The sequence below is a fragment of the Aethina tumida genome, chromosome 4, assembly GCF_024364675.1.
Source record: "Aethina tumida isolate Nest 87 chromosome 4, icAetTumi1.1, whole genome shotgun sequence".
In the NCBI taxonomy this organism is placed as follows: Eukaryota; Metazoa; Arthropoda; class Insecta; order Coleoptera; family Nitidulidae; genus Aethina; species Aethina tumida.
In genome coordinates, this window is record NC_065438.1 from 27,020,631 (window position 1) to 27,045,673 (window position 25,043).

Consider the following 25,043-nt stretch of genomic DNA (forward strand, 5'->3'; position numbering starts at 1 on the left):
CCTAACTGTTCGAATAATTTAGAGGATGTGGAGCGTCTTCTAGTCGAATTTTGGTTGAATTTGGACCAAAATGAAATTTGAAGCCAGATTTTAAGTATGAACATAAGATATGAGACTATGATTCATACTAGAGGTGGAAATACCTAAACTTTCAAATTTTGTTAATTTTTAGGTTTTTTTAGAAAATCAATATTTTTTAAAATTTTTTGTAACAATTACAAATAAAAACCTATTTTTAAATAAATATACAAAGAGAGTATGTATGCTCCTAAAATACTAAACAATAGAAAAATAAAAAACAACTATGTAAACATTCTATAAATACCCTTAAAAACATGTTTCCAATTGGTTATCCAATATGATATTGTAATACTTTGATATTTTTTATGAGGAGAATTTAAATCTATTTTTTATGCGGTGCCGTGCCGTAAGTAATGCGTGAATAAAAACAAACGTTTTTGTCTTTATTTCGAACAAAATAAATAATAATTTAGGCATTCAACTTTTTGAAAGGACATTCAATTATAGGTAGACTCCGAAACATCCAATGCGAGTATAATTGCAGGATTGCGACCACTTCAGTTGTAGAAAAGCTTCGTTTAAGGATTCGTGCCAGACTATATCTAATTAATTTAAATCAGATTTTGTTGTAGAGGTAAAGTTACCTTCAAATTATCAAAATAACAGTCTGCTACTTCAAAAACATACAAACAAAGATACATGATTCTGAATGGATCATAATTAACTTGTTTTGTAGTTTTATTCAATCTGAATAATTCAGGGGTCATAATTGAAAGACAACCATTTAAAGAAATTCAATTAGAAGTCAATTATATTTTTTTGTATTTCTTTTTATTAACTTGTTTTGGTATTGTTAAGAAAATTACGACTTATTTGCCTGCCAATATAATAATGTAAGTCAGTTCAGTGGTGATATTATTTAAGTAATGCCCTTTTACAAAGGGTTGTACTAATAAAATGTTAAACCATCAATCTCAGAAGCTTTTAAGATGCCTTTTTAAGCTTGTGAAAAGGGAGCAAGCTTAAAGAAAATAGCAAAAAATTCAACGTTTACGACAAAATATCAAATAGTCACTTCAAATAATTTTTCATTCTGGATCAGTTATGAAAAATTGAAAAATGAAACGTTTTTAAATTGCTACAAGAAAAGTATAAGGGTATTTTGTAAAAATTTCGAAAAAATATTTAAATTTACATTTTGTTGCTAATATTATATGTCAGTATATGTTTAAATTGTTAAGTGTAAAAATCCTGTCTTGTTTAATAAGATGTAGTACACAAGTTATTCAATATTAACAAATTATTTTTGGTAAACTTAAAATATATTTTATGTTATGTTAAAAACTTATAATATGTGAATTAACTTTTTTATATTTATATACACAGACAAAGTATCTACGGAACATCCAGAAAAAACATTTATAACACATTTTCTTGTATTATTCACCCAATATTCATTAAATTTTTATAAAAATACTTTTATTGTTATGGAAAGACATCACCTAAATGACAGACAAAAATTAAGAGCAATTGTGATGACAGAGGGTGGATTATTACAACGTGAAATAGCTCATCAAATAGAGTGAGTATTATAAACAGATTGTGGAGATGTTACACTGAGTATAATGACGTAAAAGAAATACATCCACGCCACAGAAGGATAACTACCCCGATATAAGACCGCTTTTTTCTTTTGAAAGCTCGGAAACAACCGGAAATAACAGCTACCGGGCTAAGACAAGAGCTTCCTAGGACCTACGATGTGATTGTGTCACCTCAAACAGTCAGAAACCGTGTCCGAGAGCAAGCTTTATTTCACAGTCGACCTTGAGGGTACTCTGGAAAATTATTCTCTTTTCTTATGACTCAAGATTTTGCTACCACCCAGATTTTGGAAAGATACGTAACTGGAAAGAACTTGAAAACTAATCAGGGTTACAACACGCTTGTGAGGTGGTCAATTTTGAAAGAGATTCATTGATGTTTTGGGGAGGAATTACATAGTTACGACAACATAGTTTTATCTATCGTGTTATCTTATTTAACCAATATGAGCTCAAATTTCATTTTCCACCTCGATAACGCTAGACCACATACTGCGAAAATCGTTTGAACAGCATTCGAAGAGAATAACCTAACCGTTTTACCTTGATAGCAAACTCCTCATACTTTAACCCAATAGAAAAAGTATGGGAGGCCATGAAAGGAAGACTTTTGAATCGCCAATACCATTGTGGAAATCACCAGCAGCTAATTTTGGCGATACAGGATGTGAGGCAAAATCTGGATCAAAACCTACTGGATAAGCTGATATTAAGTATGCCAAGTCGAAGTACGGCAGTTGTAACCATCCTTTCGAATATTAGTTTTTAATAGGAAAAAAATAAATATGACATAATTAACACAATAATAAATATTTGCATATTTGATGAATACTATTATTTTAATTTTTGAAGTGGTTGTAACATCATTTTACAATATAATTTTTATTTAATTAGTAAAAAGCACTTCACGTTTCACAAAAACTACTTATTTTAATTTGGTATAAATAAGCAAAAATATAATATTTAATTTCCTTTTTTATTTACATAAAGGTCTAAAATAATAATTTTTATAGAGTGAACAAAATTTGTGGTTGATTAATTATTTAATTAAAACAAAAATTAATAAAGTAAGATATAATAACTTGCTGAGAAATTTAATACGCAGCTTTTTAGCACCGGAATAATATTATGGAAGCATGATAATTTTATTGCCACTCAATTTGCCGTAGAGTGGGTCTTTTAAAGGGAAATATTTACATATTAACGTCACCAGCATCATTGAGTTTTTCAGTGAATTTTAAACATAATTATGTTATTTTATGGTTATACAATGAATAACTTGTTGCTAATTAAACCTTTTTACAAGATAATGTAGTTTTATGTATTTTAAAAGCAATTGTGGTAAAAGTACTCACCAAAAAAGCAGAGACAAAACACCAAGGTGTAAAGACTGATAAACAAAACCCTGATGTTCGTTTTGTCAAAGATGTAGTCTCCATAAATTTCAGTAACATTGAAACTGGCGTTACTCAGTGAAGTATCCGTTGCGTTTTCGGATTCCATCTCTGTGACTTCAGCCATATCTATTGGTCGTTAAAATAGTGTCTTATCGATAAAGTTTTCAAGTGAGTCAATGTAACGGTTTCCTTCTCCGTTGATTGCCCTTTACTTAAGACACCAACCTCCACAAAACTCCTATTCCATTGTACCTAGTTTAGTGTGGTAGTATGGAGTTCTAAATCTGTTCGTTTTCATGCATTCTTAATGATCTGAAACAACACAAACAGAAAGTTAGATAACTGGATTTAAGATTAGTAACTTCTACATTTTAGTTTTACCTCTTCGAATTTATTCAATAAACCAAATTAAACAACTATGTCATAAAAATTAGATAGATGTATCGCTACATCTAAAAAATATCTTGAAAACCACTAAAAAGTTTTTATACTGAAATGTAACACGAGCTTATTAGGAAAATTTACGTAAAAAGAAAATCATAAGTTATATTTTCAGTAAAATTGCAAACACTTAAGTTGAATTATGCCTATACACTTTGAGAGTATTCATTGGGTAACTCAGAGGTTAGGGAGAAAATTGCTTTTATGATCCCATCGCTACTCTAGTTCAAGTTTAAAACATTTTTCATAAACATTCGTTTCATAGCGTAAATACTTACTTAAATTATTATTAGTCAGTTTATTACAAAATATAAATATGACTTTTCAATAAACCTTTATCCAGATTGAATTAGTACTCGTTTCAAATTTTGATATGCTCTTTTTTACTTACATGTTTCTTCCTCTGTTAGCTTATTCTAACACATGTTTCAAAATAATTAAAAGATTAACCATGAATTAACAATGTATCCTTAAAGTTGAAGAAATACTGTAATTCTTGATTTAAGCTATTTCATTAAAGTGCTTGATTATAGTTATTATCTTAATGAACTGTTTAGTTTCCGATTGAATCACTTTCAGTGAATGATTAAACTAAAATAAATTTCTGCATAATTGGACCTTTTGGAAGATTTACAACAAAGACTTGAAAATGCAGCTTTGTAGTTCCACAAATAGTTTAAACCTTAAATATATTTTATTCGACTAACTAAGAATTAAATTAACTGTTTAGTCAAAAGTATTAACTACCATTTAGAAGATTAACAAATAATTAACAGTTTAAACTTAATTAAACTATTTCATTCAAGTGTCTAACTTTAGTTAGTTATACTAGTTAATTTCTAGCACTTCTGTTAATAGCTTATACTAAAACACGTTTAAAAATAATTAATATTTTGGAAGATTTACAAGAGAAAATTAAGAATATTGTCTTACGATTGCAGAAATAGGTATAACATAGCTTATTTCATTCAACTATTATATAACTCTCTAACTAAGAATTAAGCCAATAATTTATATAGTTATTATTTAGTTAGTATTAACTAATATTTAAAAAAATAACAAAAAATTAACGATATGACATTTAAGTTGCAGGAATAGTGTAAACCTTGCATTAAGTGTTTAATTACAGTTATATTATATAACTATTTAGTTTCCAGCAGTTCTACTGGTATTTTATTCTAAAACAATTAAGAATGCTGTTGTAGAAATAGGCAAAGCCTTTCATTCATTAGTTAATAGTAATAACATTTGTATCATTAAGGAAGAATTAATAATATAGCCTTAAATCTTTAAGAAATAGTGTAAACCTTAAATTCACATATCATTGAAGTATTTAATAAAAACTATTAACTATTCAGATTCTATTAATTCCAATGATTATACTAAAACATATTTCAAATTAGTTCACTTTTTGGAAGAATTCTTCTAGATTCTTTAGATTCTTTAGATTCTTTAGATTCTTTAGATTCTTTAGATTCTTTAGATTCTTTAGATTCTTTAGATTCTTTAGATTCTTTAGATTCTTTAGATTCTTTAGATTCTTTAGATTCTTTAGATTCTTTAGATTCTTTAGATTAGTTAGATACTTTAGATACTTTAGATTCTTTAGATTCTTTGAAATGTAGATTTAATCTGTTAGTAAATAGTTAATCAATAATAATAATTAACATTTAAAAGATTAACAATGAATTAACGATATAGAGTTGCAGATATGGTGTATGTTAAATCTTGAATTAAATTTTATTCAAATGTTCAACCATTCTTATTATCTTAATAAACTATTTAGTTTTTAGCAGTTTAACTGTTAATTAATACTAAAACATATTTTATAATAATTGGCCTTTTGGAAGATTAACAAAAAAGAATGAACAATGTTGCAAAAATAAATCAAGCCTAATAAATTTATTTCACTTATTTTTTTAACAAAGAATTAATATAATAAACAATTTAATTAATAATTAATTAATAGTTAATTTAACAAACTATTTAATTAGTTTTCGAATTATTTGATTGATGTTTTTGATGGTTTATTTTTAATTTAAGAATAATTTCTTTTGTTATATTTAATCGCAAAACACTATGTGTTAACTAATACTACTTGCTCCCCATTAATCTATATGAAAAGCACATTTATGCTATTAAATATCTTTTGTTGAATGGTAAACACTATTTCAAATGATTAATTAATTCACTGTCTTGTTTTACTGAGAATTTAACTTCCTCTTACCAATTTTGAATGATATAGGGTAGCACATATAACGTGGATGGAATAAACTCCACTCCAGGTTTCGATTAATTAAATTGAATATTGGAAATTGCGTCACTCAATTGAATATAATTTTATTACTGCTTAATGGAACATTAATTACAGTTACAGTTCCAATCTCACGTTTCAAATTATTCAAGTTTTGGAATTTTGGACACAATAAACTTTATTAATATTTCAAAGGAAACAGCCAAATTTTATATTGTCGTAAAATATTAAATAAACAACACAAAACAGTTTATTTTTACCATATTTATATTTGTTTGTGTGAATTTGTTTTCCTAAATCAAAGATCTGGAAAACATAAATATTACATAATAACAATCTGAAGATTGCCAACACTATTTTAATGACGTTTATTGACATTTAATTTGTTATATCTATGTGATATTAACTGAAATGATAAGTTGTCACTTACAAAATATTCTGCTTCCAGTATTACTAATTTCAGGTTTAACGCCGTCTTAAGTACTATATTAAGAAGTCAAATTACATAGCTGTGAAAAGAAGTGAAAAACAAAGTAAGACCACATTTAATTTCAATAAGTGCCAAAGGCTTTATTGAAAGAATGATAAAATGATCAAATGATTTTGTATATACATCTCACACCACGATCGTCGTCTCGTTTCCACCTCTCAGAGCGATAACCAGATGCAGAGTAGAGCCGATTTTCAGTTTGTAACTGGAAACCGTTCTGTCGTCCTGCAGCTGCTTGCCCTGGTAGATCAGTCTCTGTTGCTGGAGCGGCAATCCCTCGATCTCTTCCAGTTTCTCTTTTATGACGACTATCTTGTCGGACGGCTCCACATCGATTGTAGCCTCGTTACCCGACAAGGTGACCACTTTCAGGTTCATCGTGGGGTGGATGTATGTATGAGGTGAACAAAAATAAATGGTACAGACCACACACTAATGGGGTCAGTTCATGTCATGAGGTTTGATTTATATGCATTTTTGACACTTATTGACATGTTGAAAGGACTCATATTTTTTTAAGTATATGATATATTTCAAATAAAAATTAATGGCTAATATAAGTATTTAATATAATGGGAATTTAATTTATTTATTAGAGGATAAATTAGGTGGATTCTGAATATTAGATTTCAAAGTAACATGAGATATACCACTAGAAAAGGAATCTCACAAATAAATCGAAGTTAAATTAAACCGAGGGGTTGAAAATTGAAAGTGAGATAATCCTGAGAAGCTGGTAAAGCATAAGGTGACAAAGCATACATCTTTATTCTTCTTAAAATATTTAACTGGAATTAACAAACAATTGCGAAAAAGACAAACATTTATTTTTAAATTCTCTAATAATCAAACTCAATATGGTCGTTCTAAAAATAAATTGGAACAGCACAGAAAAGTGTTTTTAACTGTTCATTTAGAAGTTAATGTAATAGAACGAAGTTCAAACTCTCTAATGCTTATCACATTCGTGTTCCTTTGAATTGTTACAACAAAGAAATTGGGAAAATGTAAAAAAATAAATCAAATAAATAAAAAGAAAGGAAAGTCGAAAAAATTAACAAAGGGAAAGGAAATGGAGAGCTTTAACTCAAAGAAAAACGAAGGTAATACGACAAAATAGGAACTACGTTAAAGTTTATTTAAATATATAAAAAATTATGTGTATAAATATATTTTATGAAACAGCATAGTTTTTTCAAATGTGAGTATAATGTGTAACAATTTAAAAGCAAAATTTAATTTAAAAGGATTTTTATAGATATACCAACAATAGGGTGATAAACCAAAACCAATGATTGGATTGTACAGATGACAGACTAACCTAACCTGAATAATGGCAACGTATAAATACAATGAAACAAAACACTAGAAAATCGAGAAGATCCTGTAAATAAAGGCTATAAAAATAATCACAGAGATAAAAGAAAAGCCAATCGGGATAAAAAAATGAAATTAGTGAAAGGGATGAAAGTAAAGAACTGCCACAAAAACAACAAGAAAGGTAAATGATAAAAATAAACTATGACATACAAATATTTTAACAGTAACTAAAATATTTATTAATTATATTTTAGTTACTGTTAAAATATTTTAGGTCATTTTAAAAAGGTTAATCGCATAAATTTAAAATTAAAATATTATAAATAATGTATGTATATCGTTGTATGAAATAAAACTATAAAAGTAAATATAATAATTTAAATTTAAAGTTGTGTATTATAATTTTTTTATAATGTTGTTAATTATAATTTTTTCGGAATTTGTAAACATAAATCAGAAAATTAATATATTATACATAAACATACATATAGCAAATTCTTCACTAGTTTCTATTTTCAAAAATATTAATCGTCGTTTAAAGACTAGATATAGTGTGACATCTTTTATTGGTATTGAACTAATTATCTCATTTCTTATTCTGGTAGTTAAATGTGATAAAATAAATCATTATAATACAAACTATAATAATTTTAATGAATATTTTAGATGACACTAAAATTATTAAACACTTTAAGTTCTTCCATGTTTTCTATAAAAAATATTTATAAAACTAGAAAATTCGTATTTTATAAGTAAATAAATGGTCCATAAGTACGTTTTTTCGTCAATTAAAATTCAAGAATATATTAATGGACTTTCAAGGAGTCTACATAGTATGCCATCTTTTCATGGTTTTGTTGAATTAATTATCTCATCATCTATTCTCGTTTATTTTCTACTGATTAGTCTGTACATTGGAAATTAATTCATGAATTTTAATTTCAATTAGACAGAACATTCATTACAATCAGCTTCTCATAGCAACACAGATACTCCATTCATTGTGCTTTAAGCGTCGCAGTCAAGCTCGGTCTAGGGCTTAACTTTGCATTGACCCTGACCCATGTAAGCTGTTTGGGCAAGTAAAAATTATTAAGCGTATTAAATAGCATCCGGTTGCATCAATGACGCTGCAGTGTGGCAGATGTTTCCTTATTGGAAAGGACATTTACGGAGAACACCAAAGGGAAGCTTATTTTAATTAAGTAAAATCCAATTTTAAGTAAGCCAGATTACTATCTAATTAGCAAACCTTGAATTAATGTGTACTTAACAAAAAAGGTAAATAGTGAATTTAAACAAAGTGTTTTAGAGGTAACAGATTATTAATTACGTGCTTGTTGCAAGAACGAGCTTTTATGCAGGGTATTTGAGTGATATTTTAGTTGGAGATGTATAAACTGGCTGCTTGTTTCATGCAAATTTAAAAAATGCTCCACAATTCCTCTTACCCGTTTGGACTGAATTTTAAAATGAAATGTTAATTACTCTATATTAATTATTTATTCAAATTTTAGTTTAATATTCAACAGTCCACTATTTGTTAATGTTGACAATTAAATGGATTATATTTTTAGTGAAAATATATACAGCACATTACAATTTCATTATCTCTTTTGTTTAATCTTATTGTTACAAGCAGGCAACAAAGGAAAATCGTCGATGCTCAGTTGTAGACATTTCCTGAAAAGATCACATCTTCCTAGTGTCTTTGAGGATTAGAATGTCCCATTACAGTTTCTTGACTTGATTATATTGTAATGTTGAAGACTTAACAACTTTGTGAGTTTCCACTTTACAATTTAATGTCTACATTTCGTGATTAGATTTTCAAAATGTTTAAAGTGGGAGAGGGTTTACTTTAATGAGTTATTTGCTTAAAACCAAATAAATTAATTGTTCTTATAGGAAAAATTTAATTTACACAAGTAATTATTATTAATTACTGTTTTTTATTATATTATAGGTAAGGGAAAATTGAATCGTTTATATGTTTTGTTATTTACAGTCATAAAGAGTTTGAAACCGAACCAAGGAATTGGAACACAAATGACAAAATATTGATTATTTATCTCCTTCTTTGTTAAAAGTTCTTAATTTATTTTGAAGTCAAATCATTTAACTTATTTTATACTATAAGAAAAGTTCTTTGTCTTTAAACAGGTATTAATTTTTAATTAAATGACCTCGTTGCAAATAACTTAAAACGATTAGAGATATAATGATTTTATTGGTTGGTTGTTTATAGTGTCTAAGCGATCTATTCGTTTTATGGTTATTGTTTTAGTAAACATTAAAAGCACATTAGAGAGTTGTGAACAAAATATAGGCTTCCCATAAAGAATAATTTATCTCCTTAATCAAAAACGGAACGATAATAACGGTTGACTTCAGAGGATTTAACATATAGAGTTCCTTCCTAATCAATACGCTTAATTACTAGTAAAAATTTTTAATAAAATATTAATTTTTAATTTAGTAATAATTACGTGATAAACGACCAAATGAAGCAGCCATAAAGTTTATTCGTCTGTTCACTTTCACTAAAAAAACCTGGCACAAATAAACTTGAAAAATAACAGCTCCATTCTGGGATGGAGTGTTTATTTTATATTTACATTTTTAAATCTGTAAAGAAACAGATAAGAAGGCTTCAGACAAACTTATTTTGTTTTTTTTTTGTGCCTGTAATTCGGCAAAAACCTTTGCTACGTAATAAGATTAAATCTTGATGGAATGCATAGCTTTTATTCTTCTCGCAGATACGAAAATATTGATTTTGATTGGTGTAATAAAAATGTTCTCTTATATCGTTATATTGATTTATACTTAACAATTATTTAGAGATTTTTATCTAATGACATTATAATTCGTATGTTACTGCTCTTCTTATATCAATACTGAAAAATTCAACTTAGTTCCACATAATATATGGTAGTTTCAAGTAAGATTTATATCATTAGTTTTTGTTAATATATTATATGGATGAGTGTATACATTCACTTATCAAAAAAGCCTAAAGCTGAGACATAACCGTTGTACTGTAATTTTATGTTTCATATTAATTATACCAATCAAATATGCGTGTATGTACAGTAGAGAATATAATTATAGCAAATTATTAAAATATATTCAAAATATGAACTGTATTATTTGAATTAGATGTATGTAGATTATTTGATTAGATGCATACAGGTACCTGATGTTTATTGTTTTTTCTGATATTGTCCATGTCGTGTCTACACAACAACTGATCAATATACTTTTATTTAAAAAAAAAATGTGTTTTTTGTTTTTCAATGCACAAAATTATAGCAACTTTTTTCTTTATAGTTTTTTATTGTCATCTGTGAAGTTATTGGATTATTTACTAGGGATTATAATTATAATTCAGTGTTACCAAGTCCGAGAGAAGCAAGAAGAAGTGGCTAAAAGTTTACGACTAAATAAGTCCCATATTTTTAAAAGACTAAAGCCAATATTAGTTCAAGGACCCTGAAAAGATGGTTAATGGAATGGGGGTTCGTTTGACCCCAGAGCTATGCTACGAAGGTTAAAATTATAAAACAAAAGGATATTATACAAAATTAAATTAAACGTTACTTATTTAGTCAATAAAATCCCTTTTAAAATTAGAGCTGATATATATTTCCAATTTAATTCACAAAAATATATGTAACATCTATACATATAAATAAAATTGAAGTGTCTGTTTGTAATGTTGAAATAACCCTTTTTTACTACATGCATATGAATATAAATACGGTACATACAACAAAATAACATTTTTTACAATTTTTGTCTCTCTGTCTGTCTGTCTGTTTGTTCCGGCTAATCTCTGAAATGGCTGGACCGATTTTGACGGGACTTTTATTGGCAGGTAGCCGATGTAATAAGGTGTAACTTAGACTACTTTTATTTTAAAAAAATTCTTTTATTTTAGAAAAATAAAGTAATGTTGCAATGTCCAAGTACTGTCCAGTACTACGCGCAGCTCACGCGTATGCCACCACTGGGCCGTCACGTCGGGTGCCTCCTACCACTTCTCCCACCAATGATTGATTGATAGTTTGATTTGATTGATAGGTATCTTTTATAATTCCACAGATCCGTTCTTCTTGTCTTATCTTATATTAATTCAAAATATTTTGTTACATTTTTACTGCTTTCCTTTTTTACCTTAAAGTAATAATTATAAATAATTATAAATTAAGTACATTTGTGTTCATTATTCAGATTTACATTGAAATTGATAAATTTTTAATTATTTATTAAGACGTGAAAATGAATCTGAACAAGATAGGGAAAGTCGTCTTATAAATTGTAGATTACGGATGTCCATGTCTAGGTCGAATGAGAGTAGTTCTGAGAGGAATGAACGATTACAATTAGATAGAACGCGTCATTCATTGTTAAGGGCTCAAGAATCTTTGAAATCTCGAGATTACCGTCTAGAAAACGATCGTTTCAACACGCTATCGGACGAAGTCGCGAGTACAGCTAGTATTAAATAAAAGTGTAGTGACTAAAATATTAAACATTTTAAAAAGTTGCTTAATAATGATCATCACTGTATATTGAACATATTGTATATGAGATGATGTCGCTGCCAGAAATGCGTCTCTAGAATAAATTTTAATTTAAATTTAATAAAGTAATAATAACTATCCCTTAGATGTAACAAAAATAATTTCTTTTAATCATTTTTGAAATATACATATACAGTAAGAAAAGCTTTTGACATATCTGAATTTAGAAAGAGACATCATGCATGACAGAGATAGAAAAAGTCTGTCCCATAGTGGGAGATTTACTTACTGTCTCTATTGTAGTACATGATGTCTCTTTCAGGATTCAGATGGATCAGACTGTTGTATATATGAAATATATATTCAATATTCTGTACGTCTTTTTTGTCACATATCTTAAAAACGCCGGAACGCACGTACTAGTTTCATTTGGACGGCCAAAGTATATAGTACTAATACATATGTGATGAAGTGTACTCGATTAATAAAACCATGTAACACAAACAAAATGTAGAATACAAAATCTGTTTATCACTGGATATCAAGAAAGTGTGTGAAAAAAACCCACTTTTCAGAGAGATTAAAAAATTAAGTTTTCTTCCCATTGCTTCCATTTCATGATGAAATAGTAGAAAAGGGAAACGTCACTAGGCTTCTAATGTCAACATCCAACAGCTAAAACAACAATTCATCTTTTAAACTAGAAATGGTAACAATCATGGGAGTTAACCAACAGCTCAAATTAAAAGACAGGTTTGAAAAGACGGTCCTACACTTCATGGAGATCAAATTACACTTCTTATACACTTATTAATAGTTCAAATATGTATGTATTTAGGTGTAAGAAAGATATTTTTCACAAATATAAATTTCAAAAATTCTCGATTTACAATGTAAATTTTATAAAGCCTTTAGAATAGATATTGACATAGTTTCTATAAATATTTGTTTAATCTAATATAAAATGGCAGGAAGTGCTTAAAATGAATTAGTTTAAATTTAATAAAAGTTACGCTCTTACCTTTTATGGTAAGTTTACAAATTGTTTCACACAATAAAAATAAATGCAACCCACTTCGAACTTAATTAAATAAATAAATGGACAAAACCAACTTGTACTCAAGCCATTTGTTACACTGCCCTGAGTAAACCTAATTACTTTTTTAAATTCGTCCGATAGGTAATGACCTGCTTAGGGGGTCCTTTTGTTTAATATAATCGGAGACGTACGTTGAAAATTTATATTTCACAAGGTAGACATAATTTATGATGGGCCAGCCACATTACCTATTAAATCATCCGCATTATTTGTGAAATGTCTACAGACTAGTCAAATAAACGTTCTCAGTGTCTTTTTATACGCACTTATTTTATTTTATGAATTTTCATTTTTTATTATTTTACACGTTTATATTGAAAGGATTTTAAAATTTGTTAGTTGAAGTTGTACTTAAATTATGAATATAAACTTTCCTTGTTTTGTGAATATAACTTCTGAAGTTTTCATGTTTGACCCAATCTCGCAGTGTTTCTGTAAACCACACGTGGGTATTTGAAACAAGTCTAGTAAATTTGCATCAGTCATATTCCGAACACGAGGTAAAATCCACCATTGATATCAAATTTAAAGTTACATATTCAAGATGATGTCAAGAAAACTAAATTATTCATAGTTTCATTTGTCACCAACATAAGGAAAATGTAGGAAGTCACATTGTGCCTCAATAGTATTATGCAAATTCAAACGAAATTCAGTTGAAATCCTAAAAATATCCTGTCCTAAGTCACATGAAAACTGTCATTATAAACACAAACGACCTGTCGTTTCCAAAGACTTTGATCTGTAGACAATGGCCGGTGTCCCGCTGGTCGAAAAGAAGGGACCACATCTTTTACATCGTAAAATGAAACTACAAAGAGAAAGAAAATTGCACTTCGGAAACGTATAGCGACGAACATTTCGCACAAGACGTTAATACCGGAAGAACTCAATCTACCACGTCAACTATAGTTCAATTGAAGTAAATCGTCTGTAATTCCTTGGCGTTTATTTTCAGGTGAGCCCGCTGAAATGGGAAATCCAAGTGATTTGATATATTTTCTTATTCTCAAGGCTCTTCAATCATATCAATATAAATCCTCTAGTGTATCTTGAATAAAACTCATCATTGTGCACATCTATAATTGAGTTGAAATTTGAAACATACTTTGGCGGAAAAAAGTATAGAATATTTTTAAAATTGGATTTTTATCCCCTGGGTTTTTTAATATCTATTGTAATGGTGTTAAACAAATTCGCTTGTTTGTGTTTACCCTCCGGTACGTTAGTATTGCTGCTCATCGTTTTTTGTTTAGGACTTTTTATCGGATAAATTTTTTTGAAAAAGATATATAATATTTTAATTATAGTTGTACTTAAATTCGGTCGGTTTCAATGTAGTGATGCCTAAACACATTTACTTTTCTATTTAGTTTGGAACAGAGTAATCGAACTTGTGGCTGAAGGCAATGAGGCCATATTTTATGTAAATTCCGCACTCAAGATGGTGTTGAAAGGAAAACCTCGCTCAAGGTAGATAAAATTATAAAAAGGCTCTCCCTCAAAGATCTTCGCAAAACACTTCTTAAAAGGCCATTGCGGCAATGTTACCGTTTTAGATATTAAATTCCTACGTTTAAACGTGGTGGCGGCAGGATTATGGTTTGGGAATGATTTCCTGGATCCAATGTTGGACCCTTGATACATGTGGAGGTTAAAATGGATTGTTTTCAATACAAAGACATACTGGAAAACACCATGTTTTCATTTGTCGAGGAAGAGATGCCACTTCGTTGGATATTCCAACAAGACCGTCGCATCGAAACAAAAAACATCAACAAGCAAACAAGAAGACACTGATAAAGTGTCCTAAAGAAGCAAGCCTTGATATAAGCTAAATGATATGCCACAAAATATTGAAATATTTGAGTTATTGTTAATTTTTTTTAAGTATTAATAAAATATTCCATACGTTTCTCTAGACCCAATTAGTGAAAACATTAATTAACATTTGTAAATAATTAAATAAGTAAATAAATAGTCCGTATTTTATTCCGCCAATGTAATTGGTAATTGTAAAAGTATGAACTAGCGTGAAAATAAATAAATTTATTCAGAAAATATATACAGGACACGACACCTCATTCTCCTCCTCATTAGATTTTTTTATTGAAAAGTAAGTTCTTTTGAAGAAACAAAAAATAAATATATTTACTAATAATATACACGACTCAATAAATTTAACATAAATCAACAATTTTTAAATTTTTTCAAATTTATACATGACATTGACTGCTTGACACTTCCTCTGGTTCAGGTTAATAGTTCGGAAGCCTCTCTTTTAAAATATGCCATTCATGCTCGATAGGATTTAGGTCAGGTGATCTCAGGAGAAGTTGTAAAGTCACAATTCTCAGCAAGCCATTATTAAATCGAAGTTCTCGCCGACAGCAGCACATCCTTGCATATACCAGACTGGTTACTGTGCTTTGATATTAGTATAATTCTCTACGGCCATTATAACAAATTTCTCTTCACACCATAATGGAATTGGATAAAATTCTTAAACGCTTCGACGATTTCGTGGAAGATTTCATCTGGACCAGACTCAAAGTGGGTGGTTATCTTTTATCTGTCAAAAGTACAGATCTCCATTCTTCCATTGAATGAACCTGAGACCTTGCCCATTCAAATCGTTGTGGTTTATGGTCATGGGTCAAATGCGACCATCTCAATGGCCAAGCTCCTATAACATTTTCTAGCTAACCAGTTAGTTGAGAGGAGGACACTGTAAGATCCCCAGTGGATCTCATTGACAAATATCCGTCTTCATTTGTCGTAGTTTATCTTGATCTACCACTCCTTGGTCTTTCTGTAGTAGAGCCAGTTTGATAAAATTGAGTACACAAGGGAGAAATTACTATGTGCAACAATTCTCTATCTACGATTTCGATCTTATTTACCCTAGATTCCAACTTTCCAATTGTTCTACCCTTCTCAAGAGTTAATTTACCTTTAAGCATAATTATCCAAACAAATTGCGTCAAATACTCATGTAAACACAACTGTAATAAATCATACACTAAATGTATATCGCAATGACTTCTGTAAAAACGTATAATGTTTTTTTCTTTTTTTTGCATCCAATTTCATAAAAAAATAATACAATATTCATTGCTTATATATACAATCAAGCAAAATTGAATCCATTTTAATTTCTAAAAGTTAAACATCTACTACATTATAATACTAAAAATAAACAGAAAACAAAAGGAACAACTTAAAACCCCCTTTAGCTTTTCGAATGGGGGTTCTTAATTACCCCAGCCGTTGGAAATGCCCACTATGAAATAATAATCAACATTCGGTGTAACGGAGAACCAACATAACATTTGTCATAATCAGACAGTCTGAATTGGTCAAAAAAATGAGATTTATAGCGGAGTTAAACATCGAGGGTGCTTGAAAATACATCGAGACTGACTGGCCAGGTCACGCTATATCCAATGAAACACACCACGAACGTTTCACGGATCCGAAATTCATGAAAAAAAAAAATACATTCATTATGAGTCGCCTAAAAGTAAACCGCACGTGAACATGAAAAACGGGAATTAATTACATTGAATTTGTACTACAGTGGTCAGTAATCATAACGTTTTATGAATGAGCTTTATTTTAGGTGTACAATTTTATACAGGTCATTGAGCCACCATCAAACTTTTTGTTGGTTGAGGAATGTGGCGGTCTATCAAACCAGTCCTTTTTTGGTGGGCTAAAAAAATCTAAAAATAAAATCATTTGCCACTGTATGGTCTACAGATAAACAGATAATTTGGTATGATTTCTAGATCAGGAACGCTGGTTAGTATTATTGTTAGGTATACTAAATACCAAGACATTATTCAGTTCAGAGTTAAACAATGCCATTCTATAGGAATTGGACTGTACTTGCAGTATATCAAATCAAGAGCATCTAACAAAATCTTAGAGAATATGTTTAATAACATAAAAAATGACAGGTACGTAAATTTGAACATTATTTACAAATGTCCCTCAAGATCATAAGAAGGAACAGCTTCAGCATTCACACTAAACGACACTAAAAGGTCATACGAGTTACCAACCATAACTAATACATGTTGTGGAGAAAAATACTCAATAAATGAAAACCTTGTTACACATTCGAGATGATAGAATACAAATATTTCAATACTCCTGGAGTGGAGCGTCAAATAACTTTACCAACAATCTCTTCTAATATAAAAGAAGGAAGTAATAAAAATTAAGATTCAAATGAAATGGAACTGCAAGTAACTTCACCGTAGATATAATGAACCAATAAGTTTGATAATGCATTACATGACAGATACGTACACTTTAACATAATTTACATAGATCAATTAAAAATACCAGGATCGTTTACGACACTGAAATGCTCTACGAGCTAATAACAATCAGTAATACACATTACTGATTGTTATAAAACAAAAACCTCTTATTGTTCACGATTTGTATAGAATTGGCTATCAAATATCTTTTCCAAACAACTTCCTTTTCATATTCAAGAAGGGAGTAGAGAACTTAAGTAGTGTGACAAAACAAGTACACCTAACATAGAGAAAAAGTACAAAATACATGACAAATACCTAATGTGGAAGATGGTTTACACAGATCCCTCAAAAATACTTGATGCAACGGTTACAACATTCATAGTTAACGACACTCATCGGTAATGTCTTAGAAGACAAAAACCTTTTATTGCCACCGATTCCTGTTGAAAATATAAGATTTAAATGAGATGGGATTAAAAGTAACTCCACCATACATGACAAATTTATAAATTTGAATATAATTTACGGAGATCTCTCAAAAAGATTAGAAGAAGTAACTTCAATATTCATAGGTAAAGTTACTAAAAAGACCTGTAAGCTATCATCCATCAGTAGTTCAAGATAGTAGAATAAAAAAAGTTTTATTTTAACAGATTCTGTTAGAATAATAACTTTTTCAAAAAATCACTTCTCAAACACACGAAATAGATAGATAAGGAATCCACTTCCAATTGGAATCGAAAGAAATGAAAATATCAGCTGACTTGAAAAAGATCTGTAGTCGATATCCAATAAACCAAATCACAATTATATTCAGAATGAAATAAAATACAATCAATATTTATGAGTAGACTAATGAAGAGCTCACCAGAACCCATGAAGAAGTACGAAATTAGCAACATTTAAAATTTATAAGAAACATCTTAAAATTTATATAAAAGATAGCAAACACTATTACAAATATTTTATAAAATATATAACTACTCAAATAATTAAAACGTATAAATTTAAACAAATTGATACACATGTATGATATAGTTAATAGTACTAACGGTTGGTGCGCTTTAAGAAAGAAAAAAAGGTAACAATAAATAGAAGAAACTTAATATAATCTCTGAATTGACTTACACAACTAATATTTAATATTAAAATTTACCTTTAGTAATAAAAGTCCTTCGAAGTATGATATCTAGACTAGTCTTAATATTAACATATATTTTTATTGATTTTAAACGCGATAAAATTTCATTTATTGTAGCAGAATGAAGTAAGTAGGCTATAAAATTTTTATTGCCGTTTGTAAAAAGTAAAATTATATTAAAGATGTAAGATGTAAGACAGAAAGGATTTAAGAATTTAAATTGTCTAATGGAATTATTTTGTGTCGTACTTTATCTCGCTATAGGAATTAGTTAGAAATTTCTTTTGATTTCTTTTAAAACCGTTATTACTGATTTTAATATAACTAAATTTTAACCTATTTTGAAATGTAGGAAATAATTATATTCACTATTGGCTTAAATCAGATTTTGAATTACATTAGAATAAGCTAAAATGAGGGACAATGTGATTGTTACTAGAGCCTGCGGCTTTCCTTAGGTGTAATATTTAAAACTCGTAGGGCGACGTATTCAGCGAAGTTATTTAATTTAGCTACTGCGAGAGTCGCACAAAAGAGACACAGCAGCATCATCGAGAAGGGAATATTCATAGTCTGGTTGAAAGTTCGGCTATTCGTAGGAATTGAAAAGTTGAGAGACATGTTAAACTGGAATGAACTAGTATTGGAACTTTTTAACTTTTCGAATTTGAACAAAATTCATATAGTGCAGGCACTATATAAAATGAATGTTACTTCGTGACATGATAATCAGTTATTGTTTGTAGGGTTCATGACAACTTCCAACCAATTTACAATATACATATTGTTCAGTTCCTGGCTTTATTTCGTCTCGACATACTTTATGAAGTTATATTTATTCATTATTCATTTTGCATTTGAAAATTTACAATATTAAATTCCTGATTTCTAAACATATATAATTGTTGAAATTATATTTCGAGATGAGTTAATATAAATGTATTTAATTTTCGCAAATAAGGCCATGCGGTTGGAATTGCTCCAAATTGTTCAACAAGTGTGCTACCCTTTATAATAATTGCAACAGAACACATTTTAGAACTAAACCAGATTTCAATGTTTCCAACTATTCTCGTCACCACAAAGAAACAAGAATCAAAACTAACCACTTCAGATAAAGCAATTAAATTGCGGTGGAAGCTGGAGACTTAAAATCGACTTCCGAGCTTTCGAAAGTCACGAGAGACTGCAACTTGTACATTCTGGTGATTTAGTCTATGGAGTCATGATCAAGGCCGACTGTTCACACTGGACATTGAACAATTAATTTAGTCGACACAAGGAAATGTCCGGGACTATAAAATATTTGTCCCGCACTCCAGGAACTTCCAGTGGCATCGATCTAATTGAAAGACGTATCTCCAAATACGTGACTCGAGTACACTGAAATTACCATCTGTTTACATTCCTACTTTGGGTTTACAAGGGAGAGACATGTAAACTACTTTTGTAACCGCATATGTTTATTACATATTTTTAAATATTAAACTAAAATTGAAAATATCATTTTTTTTATTTTTTAACTTGATTGATTATAAATTAAGACTTAAGAGATTGATTAAGATAATAATTTAGACGTGAATTTCTAAAGTTGTATAAATCTGGAAAAATACATATATCAGATATTAATAAATTCATTTTCTTTGTTCATTACTAGATTCTCACGTACAATATTATATGACTAAAATATGATGATGGCCAAAGAAATAGTACAATAAGTACAAATTTCGATATTTTTTTTTTGTTTTTTGTTATACATCCTGGCACAATCCTGGGATATTACTTTTAACGTATAGATTGGTCGAAGTTTAAGAAAATATGCTAACAAAAAAACAAACATCTTTTACATAATTACCATAATTGAGACATTCAATGAGTGTGTTTAGTAGATGAATCAGACGTCAGCAAGGATGTATTTCAATAAAAAAATCATAAATAGAATATTCAAACAAGTTTAAAGGTTGAATAATATGTCAATTATCCTCCAGAATTTTGGCAAAGAGTACTTTCCAAGTAAGTGAAGAATCTATATTCAATAGAATCACTTGGTAAATGATACGTTCGTCATTCTCCATATAAAAGTTTGGACCCTAGATACATCTCAAAAATTTTGAAATACGGTGTACCATTACAAAAAATTATTGGACCGTTTTATGCATATAGATATCATAAAAGATGTAATGGAACCATTGGCAAATTAGATTTCGATTAGGTACAAAATGAATTGTCGAAGGAATATTATTAATTATTTTAAATAAAATATAACTAACATTAAATAGTAATTTGTTATATCTATTGTAATTGAATTATTGACATTGAGTGCCTCAAATTTATCCTTCATTAATAGACTTTTGTCCCAAATAAATAAACAACAAATGAGTATTTACGTTTTTAATCTAAATTATAACTTTATGTCTTGTCTATTAAATTTTACTCGGGTACAATACAACATATTGCCGACGGCTTCAATATTTTTCGTTCTATTTATTTATATAGGATTTAAGTTTAGGTTTATGATAAATTGACATTTAATAAACATATTACGAAAAAAATATAGCTCTGCTATATAATATAATTTCCTAGATTCTTCTTGAGAAATTATGATTTTAACTACATTAAAAACAATAAGTTCTAATTGATAAAGCCAACTATCCAAAGTAGCAGTATCTGGGATGCCTGAAGTATACGTTATTGGACGTTCTCATTTCCTTCTACCTGTTAATGATAACCCTATCCATTAATTGTAATAATTTGTCGATAATTTCAAGATTTTCTGTTCCGTCAATCCTGTTTCTAATTTACAATTACAAAATGTGATGGTAAGTAAATGGTGCGCAAGAAATAATTTAAATTTCAGAATCAAAACCTATTTATAATATTTCTTTCCACAACAACTATATTACAAAAAATAATGAAGAATTGATGATAAATTCACATTTAATAGACATATTATGGAAATATCTAGTTCTGCATAGTCTCTTTTGTTCATTATGAAATTGTGATTACACAATTTGTCTCAAAAATTAGGTGATTGATCTCAGATAAGCAAAACGGTTAAACAAATCGTAATTTTTGTTTAATATTATTTTACGTTATTTATACAACGATGGAATCGTCTGTAAAACGATTCGAAACAAAGTTTGTCGTCATTATTTTGTCGATTCTAAATCTGGAGAATATGGTGGATGTAACTACACAATGACGCTTTTGACCAAAAACTGCATGAACTCCAAGTCTCATGAATTCATCTTGAGAAATTGTCGTAATTTTAATTTTAACATTGTCACCTTGCGATTAAAATTGAATTATTGTTCATTAGTTTTGAATTCGTATTATAAAACCAAAATTTTAGAAAGGATATGGGGGATAAAATTGAAATACCTTATGTTTATATCCGATGGTGCATATTCTTTAAGATATAGTTGTGACCAATATTTGTGTAACAAGTTTGGTTTTTATAAACTGTTACTCGACATTGTGGATTATATCAGTTTATAATATTTTAATTTTTTAGTTCCTCGTCAAAATAGTGGACGCACTCTTATATTTTATGCTAATACACATTAAATTCACCTCTTTCAACAATATGTATAAACTTTAAAAAAACTGTTTTTTCTGTGATTGATGTGATAATGACTTGTTTGTTCTAGTTATATAATTTACTGCTCTTTTAATTTACTTTTTTATAGTTTGTCCAGTTATTGGAATGTTCTACTCCGAAGCATTGAAATCGAATAATTCTCATTTAATTAATTACAAACGAAAAATGCAATTCATTAAATGTTCTAGTTGATGCTCTAAATTTACTTATATTCGCCAAAAGGGGATGTAAAAGATATGCTGTAACTATCCACCTGCCAGAAGCATTTAATATCATTAAAAACTTGAACTCGCCGAAACATTTCAATCTTATAGTCTGACTGGTCCATTTCTATATTTTATTAATGCACAGTTTTAATTTAGATGTGGTTGAAATTTTATGATTAATTGAACGCAGGATTATTTGCAGGTAAAATGCACGATTGAAAAATGGGGATTGATGGTATTCGAGAAAATTAAAGTCATTTCTCATATTGATTTATGTTCTGTTACGATTAAAACTGATATCAACAAACTAAAATATGGTTTTTATGAAGACATAATCCGTTAATATATTGTCTTACAATGAATGTTCTGAAATAATCTTAAAAGAATTGATTCCCCATGTGATATATGTGTATCCGTTTCAATTCCACTAAATCGTTCCATCACTGCCAATAATCCTCGTTCAATGAAAAACGAGGCTTACACCAACGAATATTTACTGTTCAATTTTGGGGAATTAGTTCCGAACGCAAAGTACTTTTTAGTGAATTCCGAGGAACGTAACAGTGAGGGAAATTGGAAAAAAAAATCAATTCGGTTAGTTCCGAATCTCGTTAATGAACCGTTGACGTCTGGCTAAAATCCCATTTAAATTGTATTAATGCGAGGCTTTGGTTACACTTGTTTGTGTGTGCTCCTATAATGAATTGGTTTGTCCAATAATTTGTTTTTAAAAAACATTTTTTAATGCCTAACAAGTAATTGCGCCAGTGATGCAAAAGCGTTGTTTCTTTTTTTTCTGGCGTCGTCAGTCCAAATCAAACTTGTATGTCGACTCTCTGGGGGATAACAACATTGAATGAAAAAAACCACTTGAATTACGTAAACGAATTGTTTAAAAACTGATTACGAATTCATGTTAGGTTTCTGGTGGAGTTTCTTAATAACACGAATTTTGTACCTTCCAAAATATAGTTAGTTTGTGCGTATTGAATAAATTGTATCTTAAATAGCTCCATTTAAGGATAGGTCTGTAAAATTAAAATGAATGTGTTCTTTCGAAACGAATCAATCTCAAGAAGTGACAGCTTTATTGACACAATAAATTCATGTTACTATCGGTGTTTGAACAGAAAGCAAAAATAATATGTGGACATTTAGTAAAAATAGTTGTATTTTTGTTCAAATATCATCTAAGGGCAATTTAAAATGTAAATGATACAATGGCGGTCATATAAATAGCACAAATTTCATAAGAATATTTAATTTAAATTCAAAAAATCAACTTGTTTATAGAGACAAATTAAATTTCATAATGCCATAAACAGCGGATTTACTGTATTTAATTGATAAATGTAATTGGTTATCACAGTGTACAATAATGAATAAATTATATTGCTGTTCATGCCAAAAGGTAGTGAAGGACTTTGTGATTTAAACAATTGCATTTTGTTAAATATACGTAAATAGAAATAACATATTTTTGAAGTGAAAACTTCTTTAGCAGCGTTGGGCACTTTTTGGTAGGGGAAAATCTTATGGGTTCGCGTCATCGACATGCTCGTCCTTTGTTAATAAATTCAGACAAAAGAAAAATGTTGTTGATTTGGTACCCGAAAACTAGACGTTAAGAATAAAATCCTAGAACTAGAGGGTGAGTTACAGCCGTACATTTGAGAGCATTTTGAAATCAGGTAAAATTTTACTAATGCACAGTTGACGTGCTGTGTATATCTTATTGTGAATTGATATTGATAAATTTAATTCAAACATTATGAATTTTCAAATTTTAATACTAAAAGTTCTAAGTTCGACAGTCTCTATAATTGCCAACAGCATATTGTATATATACTGTGCCTTTCCAGACCCAAACCTCACGAGCCGCCATTGATTTGGAGCCTAGACACTACAAATACTTTGAAATACGATGGAGGAACGTTATGGTTTGGGGTTCTTTTTCTTGGCATGGCATGGCATGGGATCATAACAGATTGTTTAAAAAATATTCATGTTGACTTCGATTGGTCAGTACAAAGTCCGCTTTAAATTAAATTGAAAACTTATAGGAATACTAAAAACCGTCAAAACTACCATTCTAAAAGACCGTTCCCTATATCTTGCTGAATTTATGGTTTCCCGTTTTAACGAATAAAGAGTACTCTACAAAAAATATATGTGTCAATTATTTAATAAATATATTTATACTGTATCTGTGACACATTACGCATTTATTTTATTTCCGATTTAATTTAAGTAGAAATTATTTTGTTTTGAATATAAAAGAATATAGTGTAAAATATATTAATTACAATCAATTAAATAGTATGAGTGCTATTTCTCTGGCCACAATCGTAGACATGTGTATGCAATCTGTAATATTTCGGTTTATTACTTCTCTGTTTGATGTAAACCTATCGATTTACTGTTCTGTTACCGTATTTGATTGATTAGTGGTAGGTAATCTCAACATTTTACTAGCGTTTTGGTATTAAAGGCTTTGAATTACTGCAAACCACAAATACATAATTAATGCCATTATCCTTTGACCATACAACTAAATGGAAACGCTTGTTAATAATGTTAGTCCTAACAAATAACTTTGTCCTGACGAGAATTTAGGAAGCCACACAAATTAATAACATCACACACATATTGTGCCAATTTTCAAA

At 29.1% G+C, this 25,043-nt stretch overlaps 2 protein-coding genes and 1 long non-coding RNA gene across 3 annotated transcripts in view; 1 reads left to right on the forward strand and 2 right to left on the reverse strand.

The window, feature by feature from the left end:
• LOC109596415 (trissin receptor-like) overlaps positions 1–25,043 on the reverse strand; it is a 165,957-nt gene that overhangs the window by 109,967 nt on the left and 30,947 nt on the right. The window contains exon 2 of the mRNA XM_049966622.1: positions 2,981–3,334. Within this exon, the coding sequence (XP_049822579.1) occupies positions 2,981–3,146 (166 nt within the window). The 5' untranslated portion in view covers positions 3,147–3,334. The remainder of the gene's footprint in view (positions 1–2,980; positions 3,335–25,043) is intronic.
• On the reverse strand, positions 6,262–6,696 carry LOC109596421 (NEDD8-like). Its single transcript, XM_020011965.2, has one exon. It carries the CDS (start codon positions 6,583–6,585, stop codon positions 6,334–6,336), a length of 252 nt encoding a protein of 83 aa, XP_019867524.1. The 5' UTR covers positions 6,586–6,696; the 3' UTR covers positions 6,262–6,333.
• LOC126265376 (uncharacterized) lies at positions 6,796–11,074 on the forward strand. Its single transcript, XR_007547874.1, has 3 exons — positions 6,796–7,310; positions 7,466–7,708; positions 10,861–11,074. It is a non-coding gene; the product is annotated as an uncharacterized LOC126265376 (long non-coding RNA).

What these genes read in the sequence shown, in the direction of transcription:
- LOC109596421 (XM_020011965.2), bottom strand. Translation starts at nt 6,585, where the DNA reads ATGAACCTGAAAGTGGTCACCTTGTCGGGTAACGAGGCTACAATCGAT.